We start from the raw sequence: 19152 nt of genomic DNA, 5'->3' as shown, positions 1-19152 counted from the left end.
AGCAACTTGATTGTGTCCCTCTTGAACATAAATTCTTATTGGTGCATTTGCAGCTGGTATATATGACTTAGTCACTCTTTTCGGGTCAGCAAAGGAATCTGGCAATTGATTAGCTAGCTTTTGTAAATGTATAATCTTTTGGACTTCTAAATCACACTCTTTGAGTCCGAGGATCTTACCAAGATAAGGATGTTTGATTCCATGTAATTTCTTTTACCAGTTTACTGCTATCTTCCCCTAATGTTGGATGTTTGGATTCATTAAAGTGACAATCACACTCTTTGAGTCCGAGGATCTTACCAAGATAAGGATGTTTGATTCCATATAATTTCATTTACCAGTTTACTGCTATCTTCCCCTAATGTTGGATGGATTCATCAAAGTGACAATCCGCATACCTGGCCTTAAATAAATCACCTGTAGTTGGCTCAAGGTATTTTATAATCGTGGGAGAATCATGTCCAACATATATCTCCATCCTCCTTTGAGGTCCCATCTTTGTTCTCTGTGGTGCTGCAATTGACACATAGACGGCATAGCCAAATGTCTTAAGATGGGATATGTCTGGCTCATGACCCGTAAGCAATTGTGATGGGGAATATTTATGTTCACTAGATGGCCTGATGTGTATGAGTTCGGCCGCATGCAGGACCGCATGTCCCCAAGCTGAGACCGGAAGTTTTGACCTCATAAGAAATGGTCTAGCTATTAGCTGTATACGTTTAATAAATGATTCGGCCAAGCCGTTCTGTGTATGTACATGTGCCACAAAGTGTTCCACACTTACCCCATGGACATACAGTAATCATTAAACGCTTGGGACGTGAACTCACCAGCATTATCAAGACGTATAGTCTTTAAAAGGATGGCCGTTTGTATTCAAAACCCGGTCGTGCCAGAGAGTAAAATTCTCGGTGGCCACTATTAAATGCGGAATTGGCCTCCATCATACTGACCTTGGCATAATAAAGGCCAGTAGAGAGCGTAGGTATAGACTCTAGGACTTTCTTATGTCCTTGGCTGATTTCTATGGTCTGAAGAAACTCTTTGTTTCCTTTGCCCTTATTCTCAATATGAAAACCATTCATTCGAATGTCTTTAAAGCTCAATAAGCTTCTCTTAAAGCTGGGTGAATACAATGCATTAGATATCTCTAGATGCGTACCCTTAGGCAACAAGATGTTAGCCTGGCCGTAGCCCTCTATGAGACTGGCTATACCCGGAATGCTACTTTAGAGACTTCATATAAAAACTTTCATTCATTAATAAAATAAGTTCAAAGCAATCAAAACATGGAAAACACAAAGCAAAGAACACAAAACATAGATGTCGAATTCAACTTCATTCTTTTAAACAATCTGAAGTTTCATAATCCATAAGATCGTCTCGTTCATGATTGAAATCATCTTCACCATCTTGATAAGTCATATGAGCTTCAAGATTCTTCTCTTTCAAACTCTCTTGGTAGAGGTCAACGAGATGTTTGGGAATCCTACATGTCTTAGTCCAATGATTATCCATACCACATCTATGGCACACGGATTTGGTCGAGTTTTGTGGTTTAAATAATGTACCACGGCCTTGGCCATGACCACAGCCTCCATAAGAGTTTCCTTGGCCACGGCCATATGAGTTGCCTCGGCCTCGACCAAACGAGTTTCGGCCTCGACCACAACGTCCATGCCATTTTCCACGACCACGACCGTGTTGGCTATCACTCTGGACATGGTTCGAATCTTTCTTATCCTCTATGGCCGCATGTGCCTCAGGTAATGGGTTTGTTCCAGGAGGCCTCAATTCACTGTTTCTCATCAACAGTTCATTGTTCTTCTCAGCGAGCAAGAGACAAGAGATCAGATTAGCATAACTTGTGAAGCCCTTCTCACGGTACTGTTGTTGTAACACCACATTGCTTGTGTGGAAGGTGGAAAAGGTTTTCTCAAGCATATCCTTATCCGTTATATCCTCACCACACAGTTTCAATTTAGAAACTATCTTAAACAGGGCCGAGTTATACTCGTCCACGGACTTGAAGTCCTGGATTCTGAGATTCCTCCAATCATATGTAGCCTTTGGTAATAACACCATTCTCTGGTGATCATATCTTGTTTTCAACTCTGTCCAAAGGTCTAGAGGATTCTCAATAGTCAAATACTGATCTTTGAGACTCTCAATAAGATGATGACATATAATTATTATAGCTCCATATCTATCTTTCTCACTTGCATTATTGCCCTCGGTGATACATTCACCGAGTCCCTTGGATTTTAGGATGATCTTACCATCAAGTGCCCATTGCAAGTAATTAGCTCCAGAGATATTTAGGGCAGCCAAATCCAAGTTGTTGATTTTCGACATCTGAAATCATATGTTTCATAATTTAGATTTAAAAGTGTTCAAGCGAATGCAATCAATATGCTCAAGCAATCCGGATTCTAGGTATGATGCAAATAGGTCATTCGTATATGATGCATACATGTTCAATCTTAGCATTCAGATTCTATATGCAATTAGTTCGTACTATTATGCATGCATGATGCAAACAAGCCGCACAGCTACAATCTTTGCAAACGGTTTCAATGCAATCAATACAATGGTCATTCGTTTTCAATCTTAGAAAATGGTTTTCTAAGAGTTTAATGTGTAATTGCAATCAAACAGTCGAGCAATGCATCAATTAGGGTTCATTCGAGAATGTATGAAAACTATCAATACTAGCCAGATCATTATCAAGACGAGAATGCATAAATCATTTAACCTAGCTAGCGATTTCTATTTCAGTTCAAGCATTGGGTTTTAATCAATCAAACAAGATAATATTCGATTTTAATTTCAAGATATTAGGGTTTCGATCAAACAATCAATACGACTTCAATTTGAAATTCATTCAATCGGTTTTATCAATTCAAACAACCAAATTCAAGAATGAGATTATCAATCCTAGCAATCGATTTCTATGTGATCAAATTCAATACGGTTTTAATTAATCAAGGCTAGCATACTATATCCAAACATACAATCATTCAAACAATCAATTTCGATCTCAAAGATTAATTAGGGTTTGGATAAAATCGATTATGCATTAGCTTTAGGGTTTTAATCGATTTCATGCATATCATGCATTATGCATGTATGCGGCTAAAGGTATTAGGAAAACGATTTTGATCATTAGATCAATTGGGGTTTAGGGAATCGAAGTTATGATTATGAGCTTCGATTTACTCATTGGGGTTTTGATCTATTACCCTAGGGTTTCGATTAGGGTTTAAGGATTACCTTAACCTCAAGTAGGGTTGAATGGACCACCAATGAGATGAGGATCGCGAGCTGAACGTTGATATTGATACGCGAACAAGCTGAGGTCGTCTAGAGCTGGAACGTATCGCGAGCTGTCCTTGCTGGTATCGGAAACGCAAGCTGAAGCTGAGATCGTCTGATCACGAACGGAAACAAGCTGTTATCGCGAGCGGTATCGAGTCGTCTATCACGAACTGGCTGAGATCATGTCTCGGGATCGAGCTGAGACGGTCTGAGGTCATGAGGTGGGATCGTGTCACGAACAGGAACATGATGAGTATTAGGTTTAGGGTTCGTGATCGGGAGTTCTCAACAGTTAGGGTTTATCGTCGAAGGGATTATGGATTCGCCGGCTAGGGTTTGTTTAGCTTAGGGTTTAGAGTAATCGTGCTGATAACGTGTTGTGAAACTAGAGAATGGAATCTATGTTTCTATATTATTCATAAACATAAGGAGCCCTTTATATATAGAGAATTACATCGTCATAGAATAATGGAAAGACTAGAGAGGGAAGGAAAGACAAATATGGAAATAGTAAAAATCATAATCTAATAAGAAAAAGGCAAGATGACGATTCTCTATCTCTTTCTCCTCACGGCCGAGTCTCTCTCTCTAGCATTGGGCCGGTTATGAACCGGGCCGGTTATGGACATCCACAATATGATTTATAATATGTTCTGCATTGTTAATGCTTTGTCAATAGTTGCCTTAGTATCATGATCGTTAGAGAGACATAGGTAGTGACTAATTCAAGAATTGCTTAACACCAAAACATTTGATATTTAATGGTAAATACAAGGATCCTATAGATATTTGTGGGGATATGTGTTATTTAAAGATATATGAACCATTAATCTTTAGATAATTGATTTATTAATGAAGATAAGAATGAATTAGGTGCGTTTATAAAAATAACTAGGGTCGGTCCGGGCTACGCCCGAGTTTTTTATTTAAATATTAATTATAATCATATATTTATGTTATTTTGATATGTATATATATATTATATAAATATAAGTAGCTAGATAATTATAAAATTATTTTTAATTATTTATTGTTTTTTGTCTTATGAATTTCAATTAACCCAATTTCTTACAATAAAATTTTCCGTTGATTTATTTATTGAATGAAACTTGTGTAGCTTAAAATCATGCATGCGTTTTAGCTGAATCGAATCTAAACTAAACCGAAGTAAATCCGGTTATGTTATGTCGTTTTTCTTTGAAACAAAAGGCTCAAAAGAAAAGACCCAATGGGAATTGAACGCATTGCTTCCTGTCTATTTCCCTTTTAAGTTTAAAATTTGTATCTCATATCTCACCAACACGCATGTCTCTGCGTGTGTATGTCACTTCCATTCATGTTAATTCCCAATAACTAATTAAAAAATGAAATAAAAACCTTTGATTGCTTCCATTATCTTCTTATGATTCGTTCGGAGCAATTTTTGCTTTGATAATATCTATATTTCTTTGCAATCTTTGCTTTGATAATATCTATATTTCTTTGGACAAAAAAAACTATATTCTCTCTTGATCGAGTCATAGCGGAATTGAGAAACCGATCTGATTTACTCGCCACCGCTTAAACTGTGGAATATTTTTATTAATTGGCTCGATTTTCTTTTTTAACCTCTTCAGTGTTGTTGTTCATCATCCTCTTACCTCTGCCTCTTCATACTCTGCAAAACTCATCGCCAATAATTTTAAACTCTTGAATGTTCTTGAGTTACCGGAGGTGGCGGCAAAATGAACCGTCACCATTGATATCGCCTCCAACCAAGGCGAAGTCAGTAGCATCCAGAAACTCACGGTACGCTCCTTCTTTTCTTTCTCGTTTCTAAAGTTTCAGTCTTTACATATGTTTTCATTATAGTGGCTATCTCTCTGTATTTGGGCTATATCACGATGTGAACAAAAAACCCACTAAACCGTAAACAATTATGAAACGCAGCAATCCTTTTTTAAAAGTTAATGAAACGATGAGTTTTAGGCAAAGAAGAAGATGTCGCATTCACAATCAACGACTTTATCACGTGGCGCAACAGGAGGGAGAGAAACAAACATTTTTTTTATATATATAGATTAGTATCGGACACATATACTTAAACTGGTATAAAAGTAATTTTGAATCAACTTGGAATCTTTGTAACCATTTGTAACGTTTGATATTATTAACCACCAAAAAAGTTTTTATTTTCCGTTGAAACTTAAATCGGAGCCATTAAAAGTGGATGCCCCACCAGTCTCCCCAAATTCAACTGTCCTCGTCACCCAAAATAAATCAACGTTCAGAATTGATCCACTTCAACACTGTGTTAAGTCCATTTTTTAACTTGAAACTGAACTTTGTAAAGACACTCGATACATTTTTTTTCTTTTCCAAATATTTTTTTTTTAAAACAGAGTTTTCTCTATATAACGGAGAAACTATAAAATAATAATAACCCTTTAGAAATTCTATTTTTCTTTTCTTCCTTCTATCATAAAATGCTGAAAACGAGGAGTGTGCATGTACAAACATAAGCTGACCAAAATACGCATACATTTAGTGCCATAGATTACTGTGTTATTTGACATGCATACATACACTTGCCAAAAACTTTTTAAGAAAATGACTATGACTATGTTGAAAAATGAAAAGATATATGATAAATTTGGAAATATATATTTTAAAATGTGATAAACAAGGAAAGTTTTGATATAGGACAAGAATATCATATTATTACTACCACAGTTCTAAAAATATTAGTAGTAAATATATATTAATCATATGTACTATCAAATAATACACCTCAAAATATGATAGAAAAAAATTCCAATGATTTTTTTTACAAATGGTGAGAACTTCTTTTGAGTCACAAGTGTAGAAGATTCGTTTATTTATTTCTGTCATTGATCTCTCTTGATAAGCTTCTGGTAAACCAAAAAATCCCCATCTATATCAAATGTTGTATGATTTACATTATCTATAAAAATCTAATATCTCATTGATTCCTCTGTTCTTCAGTCTTCATCATATTCTCTCTTGCTCATATGCCATGTTGTCCTATAGAAACTATGATTTCTTACAAGATTTTATTTCACTTTATGTATTGAAAATAACGCATTTACCCCTAGAAACTCAAAACACTAATGTTTATTGCAAATCTCTTAGATTGGAGTTCTTAACGTAATATAAGATACGGTCTCTTAGTTTTTAACTAAAAAAGCTAAGAGACGTCTCTTAAATAAGAGATATAAGAGACGTCTCTTAGTTTTTTTAGTTAAAAGTTAAGAGACCGTATCTTATATTACGTTAAGAACTCTAAGCTAAAAGACCTGCAATAAGGAACCGCTTTTTACTTCTTATTACCCATAATACCAACTACAATTTCAGGGCCAAGTGTCTATAAATACAGAGCACAATCCCACCATCTTTCCTCACAAAAAACTCCTACAACACAAGCCAAAATACATCAACCACAAGAAATTAAGTTCTGCGTCTCTTATCTTTTCAAGAACTCTTCATAATTTCTCGTACACCAATGGGTCATGGTACGAACAGAGTAGAAGATATGGCATCTCCTAACAACGGAACCACCGCACCTGCAACGGCAAACGCGAGAGAAACGATCGTGGAGATACATAGTGTTTGTCTTCCGCCAAAGAAAACAGCGTTACAGAAACTGAAGAAGCGTTTTGGTGATGTTTTCTTCCCTGATGATCCGTTAGAGAGGTTTAGGAACCAGACATGGAGAAACAGAATGATTCTTGGTCTTCAAAGCTTGTTTCCTATATTCACATGGGGCTCTCAGTATGATCTCAAGCTTCTTAGGTCTGATGTTGTCTCTGGTCTCACCATTGCTAGTCTTGCCATTCCTCAGGTAACGCAACTTTGAAATCATTTTTTTCTTTAGTATGGAAGATGATTTTTTTAATATCTGGTTTTGATGTGGTTATATTTATTTTATTTTAGAAATTGATTTACCATTCTTCAATTTATATTTATAGAAAACTATGGAAATATTTTATCTGGTTTAAAATACAATTTCGAAATTATTTTACAATTCTTGTAATATGTTATCATATTCTTTTTCAGTCTTGACTTAAAAAGAATAATTTGTTTTAATTATTTATATGTTGATAGGGTAATAAAAGGCGTAAATAAAGAGGTTTTGTATTAAATCGTTAAGTAGTGTGGGGATAACTGGTTTGAACTCGGAGAGTTTAAAGCAAAAGAAAAAACTCTTTTCTGTTTGTCTTTGTTTTTTTTTTTTTTTTGACTATTTAATGTCATTCAATGTTTCGATAAATTTAAATTAGAAATTATTTTTATTTTGTTAATTTCATAGTGGATCGCTTAGAGTTATCAAAAAGGTTCTTTAAATCAATGTTTTATAACAGTTTTTGTGTGCTAATTGTGAAATTTAAATTGCAGGGAATCAGCTATGCCAAGCTAGCAAACTTACCACCCATAGTTGGTCTTTGTAAGTATCAGTCATCATCACCTAATTAGACTAATCAGTATAATTAACTAAACCTGACTCTAATTAATAAATTTGGTGGTTGCATGCAGATTCAAGCTTTGTGCCACCACTTATATACTCAGTTCTTGGGAGTTCAAAGCATCTTGCAGTTGGACCTGTCTCAATAGCATCACTTGTGATGGGCTCAATGCTAAGTGAAAGTGTTTCTCCAACACAAGACTCAATACTATATCTCAAGCTGGCTTTCACATCAACTTTCTTTGCTGGTCTCTTCCAAGCCTCCCTTGGCCTTCTTAGGTATATTAACATTCTTTTAATTGAAAACGCAACTATCTCTGGAATATATGAGATCCTCATGTGAAAGAATATGTAGTTTTAGCCTATTATTACAGTTTAATATTCTTAGTGTAGAATATATTCAGAGTGTTACTTGAGCCTCTTTTGTTGAACTATCACTGAAAACGAAAGGGACATTAGTCATGATGAATAGAGACATCAATAACAACATTATAAAAGGACCAAGATTCTGTATAATATAATTTGATGGTGATAAGTGACATGTACTAAAGTCTACCTCCCAAGATGCTTCCTTCTACTAAGTGGTGTTACACTGTTTAATTTTTTTAACGGTCAGCAAATTAGGATAAATATTATATTTTCATATTATTTAATAATATTTTTTCTTGTAAATTTTCAGGCTGGGATTTGTGATTGACTTTTTATCAAAAGCAACTTTGATAGGCTTCACTGCTGGTGCTGCAGTAATTGTGTCACTTCAACAGCTTAAGGGTCTTCTTGGAATTGTTCATTTCACTGGCAAAATGCAATTCATTCCTGTCATGTCCTCTGTTTTCAGCAATAGATCCGAAGTAAGTCAAACAATACTCTTCTCTTCATAAAATTTTAAATCAACCATAGATCCTTATCTAATAGTGTTAGTTACTACAATTTCAGTGGTCATGGGAAACTATTCTGATGGGTCTTGGCTTCTTGGCTATTCTCTTAACCACAAGACACATTGTAAGTACTTGCAAAAGCTTCATGCATTTTCCAATAGATATAATTATACCATGATCAGATTTTTAACATTTAATGTTTTTTTTTGTGAACATATAGAGCATGAGGAAGCCAAAACTCTTCTGGATATCAGCTGCATCACCTTTGGCATCAGTTGTTATCTCAACTCTTCTTGTATTCCTCATCAGAAACAAGACTCAAGCCATCTCATTTGTAAGAACATTTTTATCCAAACTGAGTTGTGTTATGGTGAAAACAGATCTCTCTAGACTCAAGGAATTCAATCTTTAATGCAGATTGGACATCTACCAAAGGGTTTGAATCCACCTTCATCAAACATGTTATACTTTAGTGGTAGTCATCTTGCTCTTGCCATCAAGACTGGTATCGTCACTGGGATTCTCTCTCTCACAGTAAGCTTTCCAAGATCCTTAGCTCCTTTGTAAATTCTAGAGTTAAGTTCTAAATTGTTGGATTTGATTGATTTTTTCAGGAAGGGATTGCTGTAGGGAGAACCTTTGCATCTCTAAAGAATTATCAAGTTAATGGGAACAAAGAGATGATGGCTATAGGTTTTATGAACATGGCTGGTTCTTGCACCTCTTGCTATGTTACAACAGGTTACAAAATTAACTTGAAACTAATCTCATTCACCTTGAAGCTCATGGAACAATGTTTTTGACAATTATTGTTTTTGCTTCAGGGTCTTTCTCTAGATCTGCTGTAAACTACAATGCTGGAGCGAAAACAGCGGTTTCCAACATTGTGATGGCCTCGGCAGTTCTTGTGACCCTTTTGTTTCTGATGCCACTCTTCTACTACACACCTAACTTGATCCTAGCTGCTATCATCTTAACCGCGGTGATAGGCCTCATTGATTATCAAGCAGCTTACAAGCTCTGGAAAGTTGACAAATTCGATTTCTTCACTTGCATGTGTTCTTTCTTCGGTGTTCTCCTCGTCTCTGTACCTCTTGGCCTAGCAATAGCAGTGAGTACACAACTATATATTCTTCATGGCTCTACTAATTCTCAAGTTGTGTGTTATCTAAGTTCGATACCTTTTTGTTGCAGGTTGGAGTTTCAGTTCTCAAGATCTTGTTGCATGTTACAAGGCCAAACACTTTAGAATTTGGAAACATCCAAGGGACTCAGATATATCAGAGTGTGAAAAGATACAGAGAAGCCTCAAGAATCCCTGGTTTCTTGATTCTTGCTGTTGAATCTCCAATATACTTTGCCAATAGCACTTATCTACAAGAAAGGTCAGTCATATAACTATCTTGGTCTAAATAACTTCTTGATATGGTTCTGTGTTTGTTCTTAAGGAAGTGAGTTTATGGTTCTGTAGGATCTTGAGATGGATCAGGGAAGAGGAAGCTCGGATAAAAGAAAACAATGGGAGTACTTTAAAATGCATCATCCTTGACATGACAGGTAACTTATGTTCTCATCTGAGCTATGTTCATGAGCTTTTAGACTCATCTTCTCTACTTATGTGTTTTTGTTTTTGTAATTGTTTCAGCTGTGTCTTCCATAGACACAAACGGGATTGAAGCGTTGTTTGAACTTAGGAGGAGGCTGGAGAAGCAATCACTTCAGGTTAGACCTCTAACTCTAAATAAAAGATCATACTTATGAGAGTAAAACACACTAAATTGATGTTTTCACTTGTTCAAAATAGCTTGTGCTGGTGAATCCCGTGGGGAGTGTTATGGAAAAGCTACACAAGTCCAAGATCATTGAGTCATTGGGGCTGAGTGGACTTTATCTAACAGTTGGTGAAGCTGTTGCTGATCTCTCATCAACATGGAAAGCTCATGGCCAGCCATGAAATAAATCAGTCTCTTATGAATTTGAGACAATTTGAACTTGTACTAGAGAACTTGTCATGGATGGTTGTTTCTGAAGACAAGGCAGCCTCTTCAGAAACAATTTTTGGTGCTATTAACTGTATAATAATAAATGTAACTTCATGTTTAACATATCTATATAAAAATCATAATTTAAGACTGAATATCCGTGAGTCAAGTCTATATTAGTTAAAAAAAAAAAACCCAAACGCTCTCTAGCAAAAAGAAGAAACCCTAGCAAGTTGACGGCGGCTCCCCTACGTCCAGAGCCCTTTCCGGCGTCGGAGGCATCTCTACCCCTTTCCTTGTTTTCCTTTTGCCCAATCTGGTGGTTTTCAAGCTTTCTCGACGATATGCACGGTGGATCTGGATTTGATGGAGGTTCCTGGTTTCAACACTGTCCGCGGCAGAGAAGAGCTAGGATAGGTGAAGGCAGATTGGGAACATGTTTGAACGGGAAACGGTACTGAACGAGAGAACGCTCGGTTTTAAATGTGAGTTTAACAAAGACGTCTTATTGATGGTTGGAAAAGCGTTTCGTCGGTTACAAGGAAAGGGAATGCGTAAAGGAAAAGAGACCGGAGCTCGAAGAGCTTTGCCGGAAAGATACAGTACGGCGAGATAACGAAGGTAAAACCCGAATCTAGCCGCCCAGTATGTATGAGTATTTTCGGATCCCTTCTACGTTGCATCCCCTCCTCTCTTTTATAGTCGACTTGGTGTATCCCTGTGACCTAGCTTGCATCGACTTCATGGGCTTTTAACTCGCTGGGCCGAAAAGCCCACGTTGCTTCGCGGAGCCGTTTAACCAGACTCATTTAGTCGAAATGCAACTGACCGAAAGTTCCCTCGCGCTGCGCCGAGAGACCGGCGCCCCGAGCCGCCGCGTCGAACCGTCGTTACGCCTTGTTCGGGCCGGGCCGTCCGTTCTCCAGGCCTTGAGGGATGGTCGAATCCATCCTCTACAGTAAGTCCCCCCAGTTCATCGGTGAGTGACGTTCTGTTGAAATCGATGAATTTGGAGAGTTAATGGTTTGGAAGAACAGACGGATCGTCGCGAGAGCACGTTGCTTGGTCGACACATCGCGAGACATCGTCATATACTTCTCATTTTATCAGGTGGTTTAATCGAATCTTGGTCGAACCGGTTTTGTTTGGTTAGATCTGATTTTCATTTCGACCGTTGATTCGATCTGGGTTCGGGCCGGTTATCGCGAGAAGTCGAAACGACGCGTCAATTTCTTCGGGGGCTGGATACCTTTTCTAGGCCCACGTAGGCCCATGTAGATTTAATGATGACGCCTCGAGGAGATACCCCGCTTCCCCTCTATAAATACTTGTCCGCTTTTCGTTCTCTCCATTTTTCTCCGCGTTATCCAGGTACTTTCTCACTCTTCCTCTCTGCTTCTCTCTCTAGATTGTTTTTGTTGTAGCATAGATAGCGATATGTCGTCTGGTGGGAGGTTATCTCGTTAACAGAAGGGGAAAGAAATCGCGACTGCATCTAGTCCTGCGAGGGACTTGAGCAGGGTTCCGCTCGAAGAATTCAAACAGGTCCATTACGAAGCGATGATGGACACTTGGAATTTAGATCTGTCTCAAAGGATTTTGGTCTCCAAGTCAGCGCGCTCATATCGACAAGAAGTAGGAGGAAATCCAGCTGAGCCACAGACCTGCGAGAGAGACGGTTCGGGTGGTGCGAGGGACGGTTCCCTCGCTAACTAAGTGCCGACATGCTATTACCCTGAAGAAATTTTTGAGGAACTCCTGGCAGTAGCTCCCGAGTTCCTGTGCTCCCCGGACGTGAGTGGCCAAGCCTGGGAGAACGTTATCGAGACGCAATCGACCCTTGATAGCGTGAAGAAGCTTTTGAGGGAACGTCGCGGATTGGGGGTGACCTTCCTGATTCCTTCGAAAATCCAGAGGCCTTGGTCGCCACCGGTTGGGTTCCAGTGCATCTACGAATCTTATTTTCAAGATGATACGAAGCTCTGGTTTCTGATCCCTCGATTGGTTACATCGTATGTGAGGCGTCGAGGTGCAGCGCTAAGCCAGTTTCTGAATGGCTCCTGGCGTATCGCGGTTGCCTTGATGGTTATGGCTGCAGAGATCGATGTCTCTATGAGTGTTCGCGTCTTCGAGGAGTTGACATCCATCAGCTCGTTGGATGACGGTCTTTTGTCGATAAAGATGCGACCAAGCTATTACGTGATAGGGGGACATCCTAATAAGACGTTTGATTGGCAGAGGTCTTATTTCTACGTTAAGTGCGACGACTCTGCCTTCGAGGATCCTCCGAATGAAGACTACCGTGTGTTGTGGAACACTCTGCTTGGTAGAATACCCTCGTTAACTCGCGTCATTTCTTCGTATACTAATCGTCTTTTATTCTCATTGTCTTTTTTCTTTGCAGCCGATCACCCGACTTCTCGTGAGTATCCAGAAGAATTCCTTTCGAGCGCTCGTGCTGTTGCGAGACTCGCTCAAGAACATTGGGGTAATATTTCTTGGGAGAGGGTTCACCGTTCCATCGATCGTATTTCCAGGAGTAAGTCCACTCTTTTCCTCCGCTCCTCTGCGAACCTTTGCTTCTGCTTTTGTAAATAAGCTCTTTTCTTCTTTGTTTTTATATGTCCTTCGCAGAGGAATGGAATTCGAGTTACCTTCCCTCGGCTAACAAGACTAAAAGGCGGTTTCGCTGTTCACCAAGGAAGAGCAGAAGAAGATCAACGAAGCGAGGAAAATGAGGGGCCTTCCTGATCTGAGCGCCATGATGGCGGCACAGCTTGGTCTGCCGAGTGCTGAGCCGTTGATACCTTCTAGCGAGATGGCGGCTACTGATGAGACCGACGCGTCTCTCCAACGTCGCGACTCCTCGCCTGGCGCTGCCGCCGCTGCCGCCGCTGCCGCCGCTGCCGCCGCTGCCTCGAAGAAGAAGAGCAAGAAGAGGTCTCACACCGATCCGTCCATTGGTGATGATCCCGAGACTCGATCAGAGGGAAATGATCGTTCTGAGTCCGTCGAGCCGTCCATGAAGAAGAGAAAGAAGAAGAAACAACGATCTCCGGAGGAGAACGCTGCAAACCGCGGTACCAAAGTTGCCCATTCCTCTGCTCAAGCTGGCTCGATTGTCGGGCCGCCTCTTAATTTGGCCCTAACGGATGAGCCCCGGAATGTCTCACCCGAGGTTCCACTCCAGAAGAAAAGGTTGAGGCAAGCGAGCGAGCCGGGAACGACCAGATGCCAGGTTCCTTCGGCTGCTGCTCCGTCGAACCCTGGGGCGTCGGCTCCTGGTTCGTCGACTGGTGGTGCTCCGGTTGTCAGGAAAACTCTGATGGTTGAGTTCCCCGACCGTGTCTCGTTTGAATACGATGGGCCGAACTCCCCTCTTCTATGCTCCGAACAGATGCGCAGAACTGGTCAGTCAGATCAAATGCGGCCCGAAGTCTCTTATGCCGGTTGCTGACTTGATCGTCCAGGATGAGTACGTTGGCGGCCAAGAGCAGATTCCTTGCTGAAAGAGGGCGGAATGGCAAGCGGAGTATGATAAGATGGCTGAGAAACGAGATCGAACGGTCGCTCGGAGAAAGGCTCAGAAGAAGCGAGCTGACGCAGCTGAGGAGGATCTTTCCATCGCTCCCTCTACTAGCGAAGCTCTGGAGCTACGAAAAGCCGATCTTATGGAGGAAATGGGAGTCAAGGCCGCGGAGGACAAGAAAGAATTAGACCGACTCAGGGACTCGCGCATCTACGAGGTTACGAAGGAAAGGGTGAAGGTCAAAACCGAGATGATCGCGAAGTCCAAAAAACACTTTGGGAATCTCCGCGACTGGTGGGCTCGCTACGCGCCTTTCGACACAGCGCGGATGCTGCAGAGTCAGGCATTCGGAACTAAGAAATGCCTTGAAGCTTTGAAAGCTAGTGGCCGCAACATCCCTCAAGAGACCATTGACATGTTTGCTGCCCAGGAGGAGCAGTTCGAGAGGGAAGTCACGAAACTAAACCCCGGCGAGATTCCTGAGGGCGACTTGGCTCTGTCTCCACTTAGGCTCGACTCGCAGTTTGTCGACATGCGAGCCTTCGCAGGCTTCGACCCGTACGGATCCAATGCACATTTGATCGATCCGAGGTCCGCCGTTACCCTTCAGAATCCTACTACTCATCCCGAGGCTTCGATTACTCCTTGTCGTTCCTCGGGACATGAGGCCTCAGGAGGTAATGTGCTGGCTCCCGTCGCTCAAACTGATATTGAGGGGATGACTTTGGCGCTTTGTCAGGCTGGGACTGCTGTCTTCGAGATCTCTGATTCCTGAGCTGCTGCCCAAGAGGGCGGTCAGGATGGGGAATCGAGCAAGGGTGAGGGCGATGAGGATATTGACAAGGGTCAAAGCGGAGAGGCAGATGATTCCCAGGCCAACCCTCCTGATGATCCGCTTGGGGTTCATGAGACGACTCCTCTCATTGAAGACGAAGGCGCGGATCATTCGACGAATGTGAATCCTCCAGGACCGTCTGTCGGTGATGACGGCGCTGCGCAGGAGCTTGCTAAAGATGCTGAGGAGTGTCGTTTTTGTCCTTCTCGAACTTTAAACTCTATCTTCCATTTTGTATTTTGACTTGGTCCAGAGTGGCGACTCTACCTGCCTTTTCTTTATTTGAAGACTTTACTAATTCTGCTTCATTTATCTTACTTCCTCAGATTCCTAGTTCTCAACAAATCGTAGAATTGCCGTTCCAATATCGGCTAATGCCGTGATATGACCAGGTTCCCGCGAGTACGTGTCTGATCAGGACATATTCGATAGTGGGGTGCGAGTTTGCTTCGGATTGATAGTAATCAAAGAAGGACCAGAAGCCGAACTGCTCAGGAAAGCTCTCCGTTCGACAAACCAATGACAGAAGAGGAGGAAATCCTCTATTGGAACGAACAAGAAGAGCTGGCTGAAAAGCAAACCGAGCTCACTCGCGGTAAATGCCGACATGCTCGGAAATCTGCTGGGGAGACGTCGGATATCCGCGATCTTCGTGACTATATCACCAAGACTGCGGCAGAAGTAAGAGCCGTGAAATCCCAAATCCATCACACTACCAGCGCGGCCCCCGAGATCGACAGGCTGCTGGAAGGGGCTCAGAAGACCCCCTTCACCGCTCGCATCTCAGATATGAGGGTATTCGATCCATGAAAAATCAAAGTACTGAAGTATGACGGTACGACCGATCCGAGGGCGCACCTTTAGGCTTTCCACATCACGATGGGAAGAGCGAGACTGAAGGACGGCGAAAAATACGCCGGCTATTACCGCATGTTCGTCGAGAATCTGGAAGGGGCAGCCCTCGAATGGTTCACACGCCTTAAGCGAAACTCTATCGGAAGTTTCCGACAGCTCGCATCGGAATTTCTCAAGCAATACTCTATGTTCATAGATAGAGAAACTTCCGATGTCGATCTCTGGAGTCTGGCCCAGAGGGAAGACGAACCCCTCCGCGAGTTCGTCAGTCGATTCAAGTTGGTAATGTCCAGGGTCAGCGGGATAAGCGACAAGGTGGCCATTGATGCGCTCAGAAAGGCGCTCGAGTACAAGTCGAAATTCAGAAACTGGATAGCCCTCGACAAACCGCGGACAATCCAGGACGCCTTCCACAAGGCGACGGACTACATCATGATTGAGGAAAAACAAAAGTCTTATCGCAAAAACATAAGTCGGCGAGACCATCCTCGAAAGATGTAGAAAAAAAAACGAAGAAGAAGAACCCTCGCAACGACAAGTATGTTCATCACGAGGGGGAAGATCTCCAAGGAGCGCACAATTACGCGATCAGCTCGGACCAGGGCTGAACCACGGGTAATACGTGTACTCGCAATCAAGGATATGATGAAAACACCTTCTGCGAGTTCCACCAGTCCCGAGGACACTCCACGACTAACTGCAAAGTCTTGGGAGCAAGGCTGGCCGCGAAGCTACTAGCTGGAGAGCTCTCGGAAGTGACCAGCGTGAAAGATCTCATCCTCGAGACCGATCGCCCCCCGAAGGCGGACAGAAATCCTCCCGCGGAGAAATCACCTCAAAGAAACCAATCTGGGGATAAATGCGGCAGAAGGCCGGACGACAAGGGGAACGATAACAATCGTCACAGAGTCAATATGATCATTGGAGGATCGCAATTCTGCAACGATACGGTTTCGTCCATCAAGGCTTACCAGCGGAAGGCGGAGTCTAGCGCAAACTGGCCTACATGGTCTCCTACCCGAGATGATCAGAATTGCTTAATCACCTTCACGAAGGAGGAAGCCGGCGGGATCGATCAACCTCACTGCGATCCGCTCGTCATAGATCTCGTCATACGAGATCTGGAAGTCGGCAGAGTACTCATTGACACGGGAAGCACGGTCAATGTAATCTTCCGCGACACTCTCAATCGGATGAGCATCAAACTAGGAGAAGTAACTCCAACGCCAAAACCGCTCAAGGGTTTTTCAGGCGAAGTATCGATGACCCTCGGGTCAATCCAGCTGCCAGTCATGGCCAAGGAAATCACGAAAATCTTCGAATTCGCGGTGGTCGATCATCCTGCCTTCTACAACGTGATCATGGGAACCCCATGGCTCAACGCCATGCAAGCCGTTCCATCAACGTACCACCTGGGTGTCAAATTCCCGACCCCAAACGGAGTCGCAGCTATCTGGGGTTGTCAGAAACAGTCGCGACTATGCTTCCTCGCGGAGCACAAGTTAAGGCAAATGACGACTTCTGCAATGGCAAATCGCAAGCGCACGAAGATAGATAAATCTTCGGCCAAAAACGTTTCAAGAAAAGACGATTTAACATCGTCTGCTGACGCAAACGCTTCGGGTGTTGAAACTCAACATGAGTCCGAAGCCGACATTACGACTCAACCGGAAGATCCGGAAGAGAACGCTGACCCGGCCACGGTCATCACGATCAAGGCGGTCAGCACGGCTAGTCACCGCACAAAGCTTAAAACCGAGAGTAAACCTAGGTCTTGCCCTAAACCCATCGCATTGGTCTCAGACATCTCAAAGACATGATATCTAAACGGTACGAGATCCTAAAACATGTCTCTCCGTTCATATCTCAACGTTCCCGAAAGTTCGTAAGAATAAATAATTTTTACGAAAACTCACGTCTCGAACAAACCAACAGATTGAACGCCTCAACGAAGTTAAATATGAGAAGACAATTCATGTTTACTTCAAACCCACTCGAAACAAAGTAACTCAAACAAACATCCATTATATATATAAACCGCATAGCGGTAGGGGATCAAAGCCACCAACGGCCAGTCCCGATAAAAATAAAAGAGGCCAAAACAGGCCCATACAAAGTTTGAAGGCCACACTCGGCCGGACATATATGAACGAAGGCCACACTTGGCCGCATAATACTATATAAGGGAAAAAATTCTTCCCGTCAAACACTCACCTCACACAGATCAAAGTTAAAATTCCCGGACAAGGAAGCTCCGAATGCATCCGTGGGATAGTTCACTTCCTCATCGTCACCAGCAAACTCGGTCGTGGTCTCTACGGTATCTAGAGAAACCGGGATGGGATCCCAGAATCCCTGAATCCTCCCGTCTATCGGAGAAATGAGCGTCTCAGCGTGAGCACGATCCTTCATGCAGCCCTTCATTAACTCCATCTCCCTCTCGAAAACGTAGTCATCCGCCCGCGTCTTCCAAAGGCTCCCAACTGAACCGCGACACTCACGGAAGTCGCCCAGTGAGTTGAAAGTATCCTTGAGGTTCCCGTACTTGACCTGGAATTGAGAGGCGCGAGTCTTCATCACCTCGACAATCTCCCTCTTGCCCTTCCGTTCCGCCCTACGAACAGCCCTCGCATGATCACGAGCGAGTTGAGCATCTCGCGCCAACATCTCGTCTCGCATGCGAGCAAGATCCTTTTCCGCCTTTTCCACTTTAAAGCGATAGATCATGGCTTCTCTATGGCTCGCCTCAATGGCCAATCCAAGCAAGTTCAAGCCCTTTAAAACCGATTGACACGTTATAAGCAATATATATATATATATATATATATATATATATATATACATATATATACACTTGAAACGATCGTCAAAATTCTTAAAGCCTATACCCCGTTGATGATACGAGATCCTTCCGCGACGACTTTCAGCCTCCCCGACTCGTTCGTGGACGGAGGAGCATCGAAGCCCAAGGGAAGACCAGCGAAGAAATCATCAAAGTCCAGAATAGGGACCTCGCTCTTACCGCTTCCATCGCCGAAAGCAAGGTCCGGATCCCATCCTGAAAGCATGCAATCGTCCACCGAAAACTCCAGGCCACCGAGGTCAATATCTTTCTTATCGAAGAATTCAGCCCCGTCGCAACCGTGGGAGCAGCGTCGGGACCTTGGTCATCAGGCTCGGAATCACTCCCTGTTTCCCCGCCCAAAGCAGGACTAGGATGCACAAACCTCAACGCCTTTCGAACTCTCTTCGGCGTAAAGGAAGTCCAGAAGAAAGGACCGTTCCTGAGC

General features: G+C 42.3%; 1 protein-coding gene and 1 pseudogene across 1 annotated transcript; one reads left to right on the top strand and one right to left on the bottom strand.

The window, feature by feature from the left end:
- Positions 1 to 1131: 1131 nt before the first annotated feature.
- On the bottom strand, positions 1132 to 5060 carry LOC125580057 (annotated as a pseudogene).
- A 1647-nt stretch (positions 5061 to 6707) lies between these two features.
- Positions 6708 to 10798, top strand: LOC106377386 (probable sulfate transporter 3.4). The gene is made up of 13 exons (XM_013817609.3): positions 6708 to 7162; positions 7717 to 7765; positions 7855 to 8062; positions 8463 to 8634; positions 8720 to 8785; positions 8882 to 8995; positions 9079 to 9195; positions 9276 to 9402; positions 9486 to 9772; positions 9856 to 10046; positions 10133 to 10218; positions 10307 to 10383; positions 10466 to 10798. The coding sequence occupies exons 1-13, from the start codon at positions 6824 to 6826 to the stop codon at positions 10613 to 10615; spliced, it is 1983 nt and encodes a 660-aa protein (XP_013673063.1). The 5' UTR covers positions 6708 to 6823; the 3' UTR covers positions 10616 to 10798.
- Positions 10799 to 19152: the final 8354 nt, after the last annotated feature.

The sequence above is a fragment of the Brassica napus genome, chromosome C1 (genome assembly GCF_020379485.1).
Source record: "Brassica napus cultivar Da-Ae chromosome C1, Da-Ae, whole genome shotgun sequence".
NCBI classification, from domain to species: Eukaryota; Viridiplantae; Streptophyta; class Magnoliopsida; order Brassicales; family Brassicaceae; genus Brassica; species Brassica napus.
This window is presented reverse-complemented; position numbering and strand designations above follow the sequence as displayed.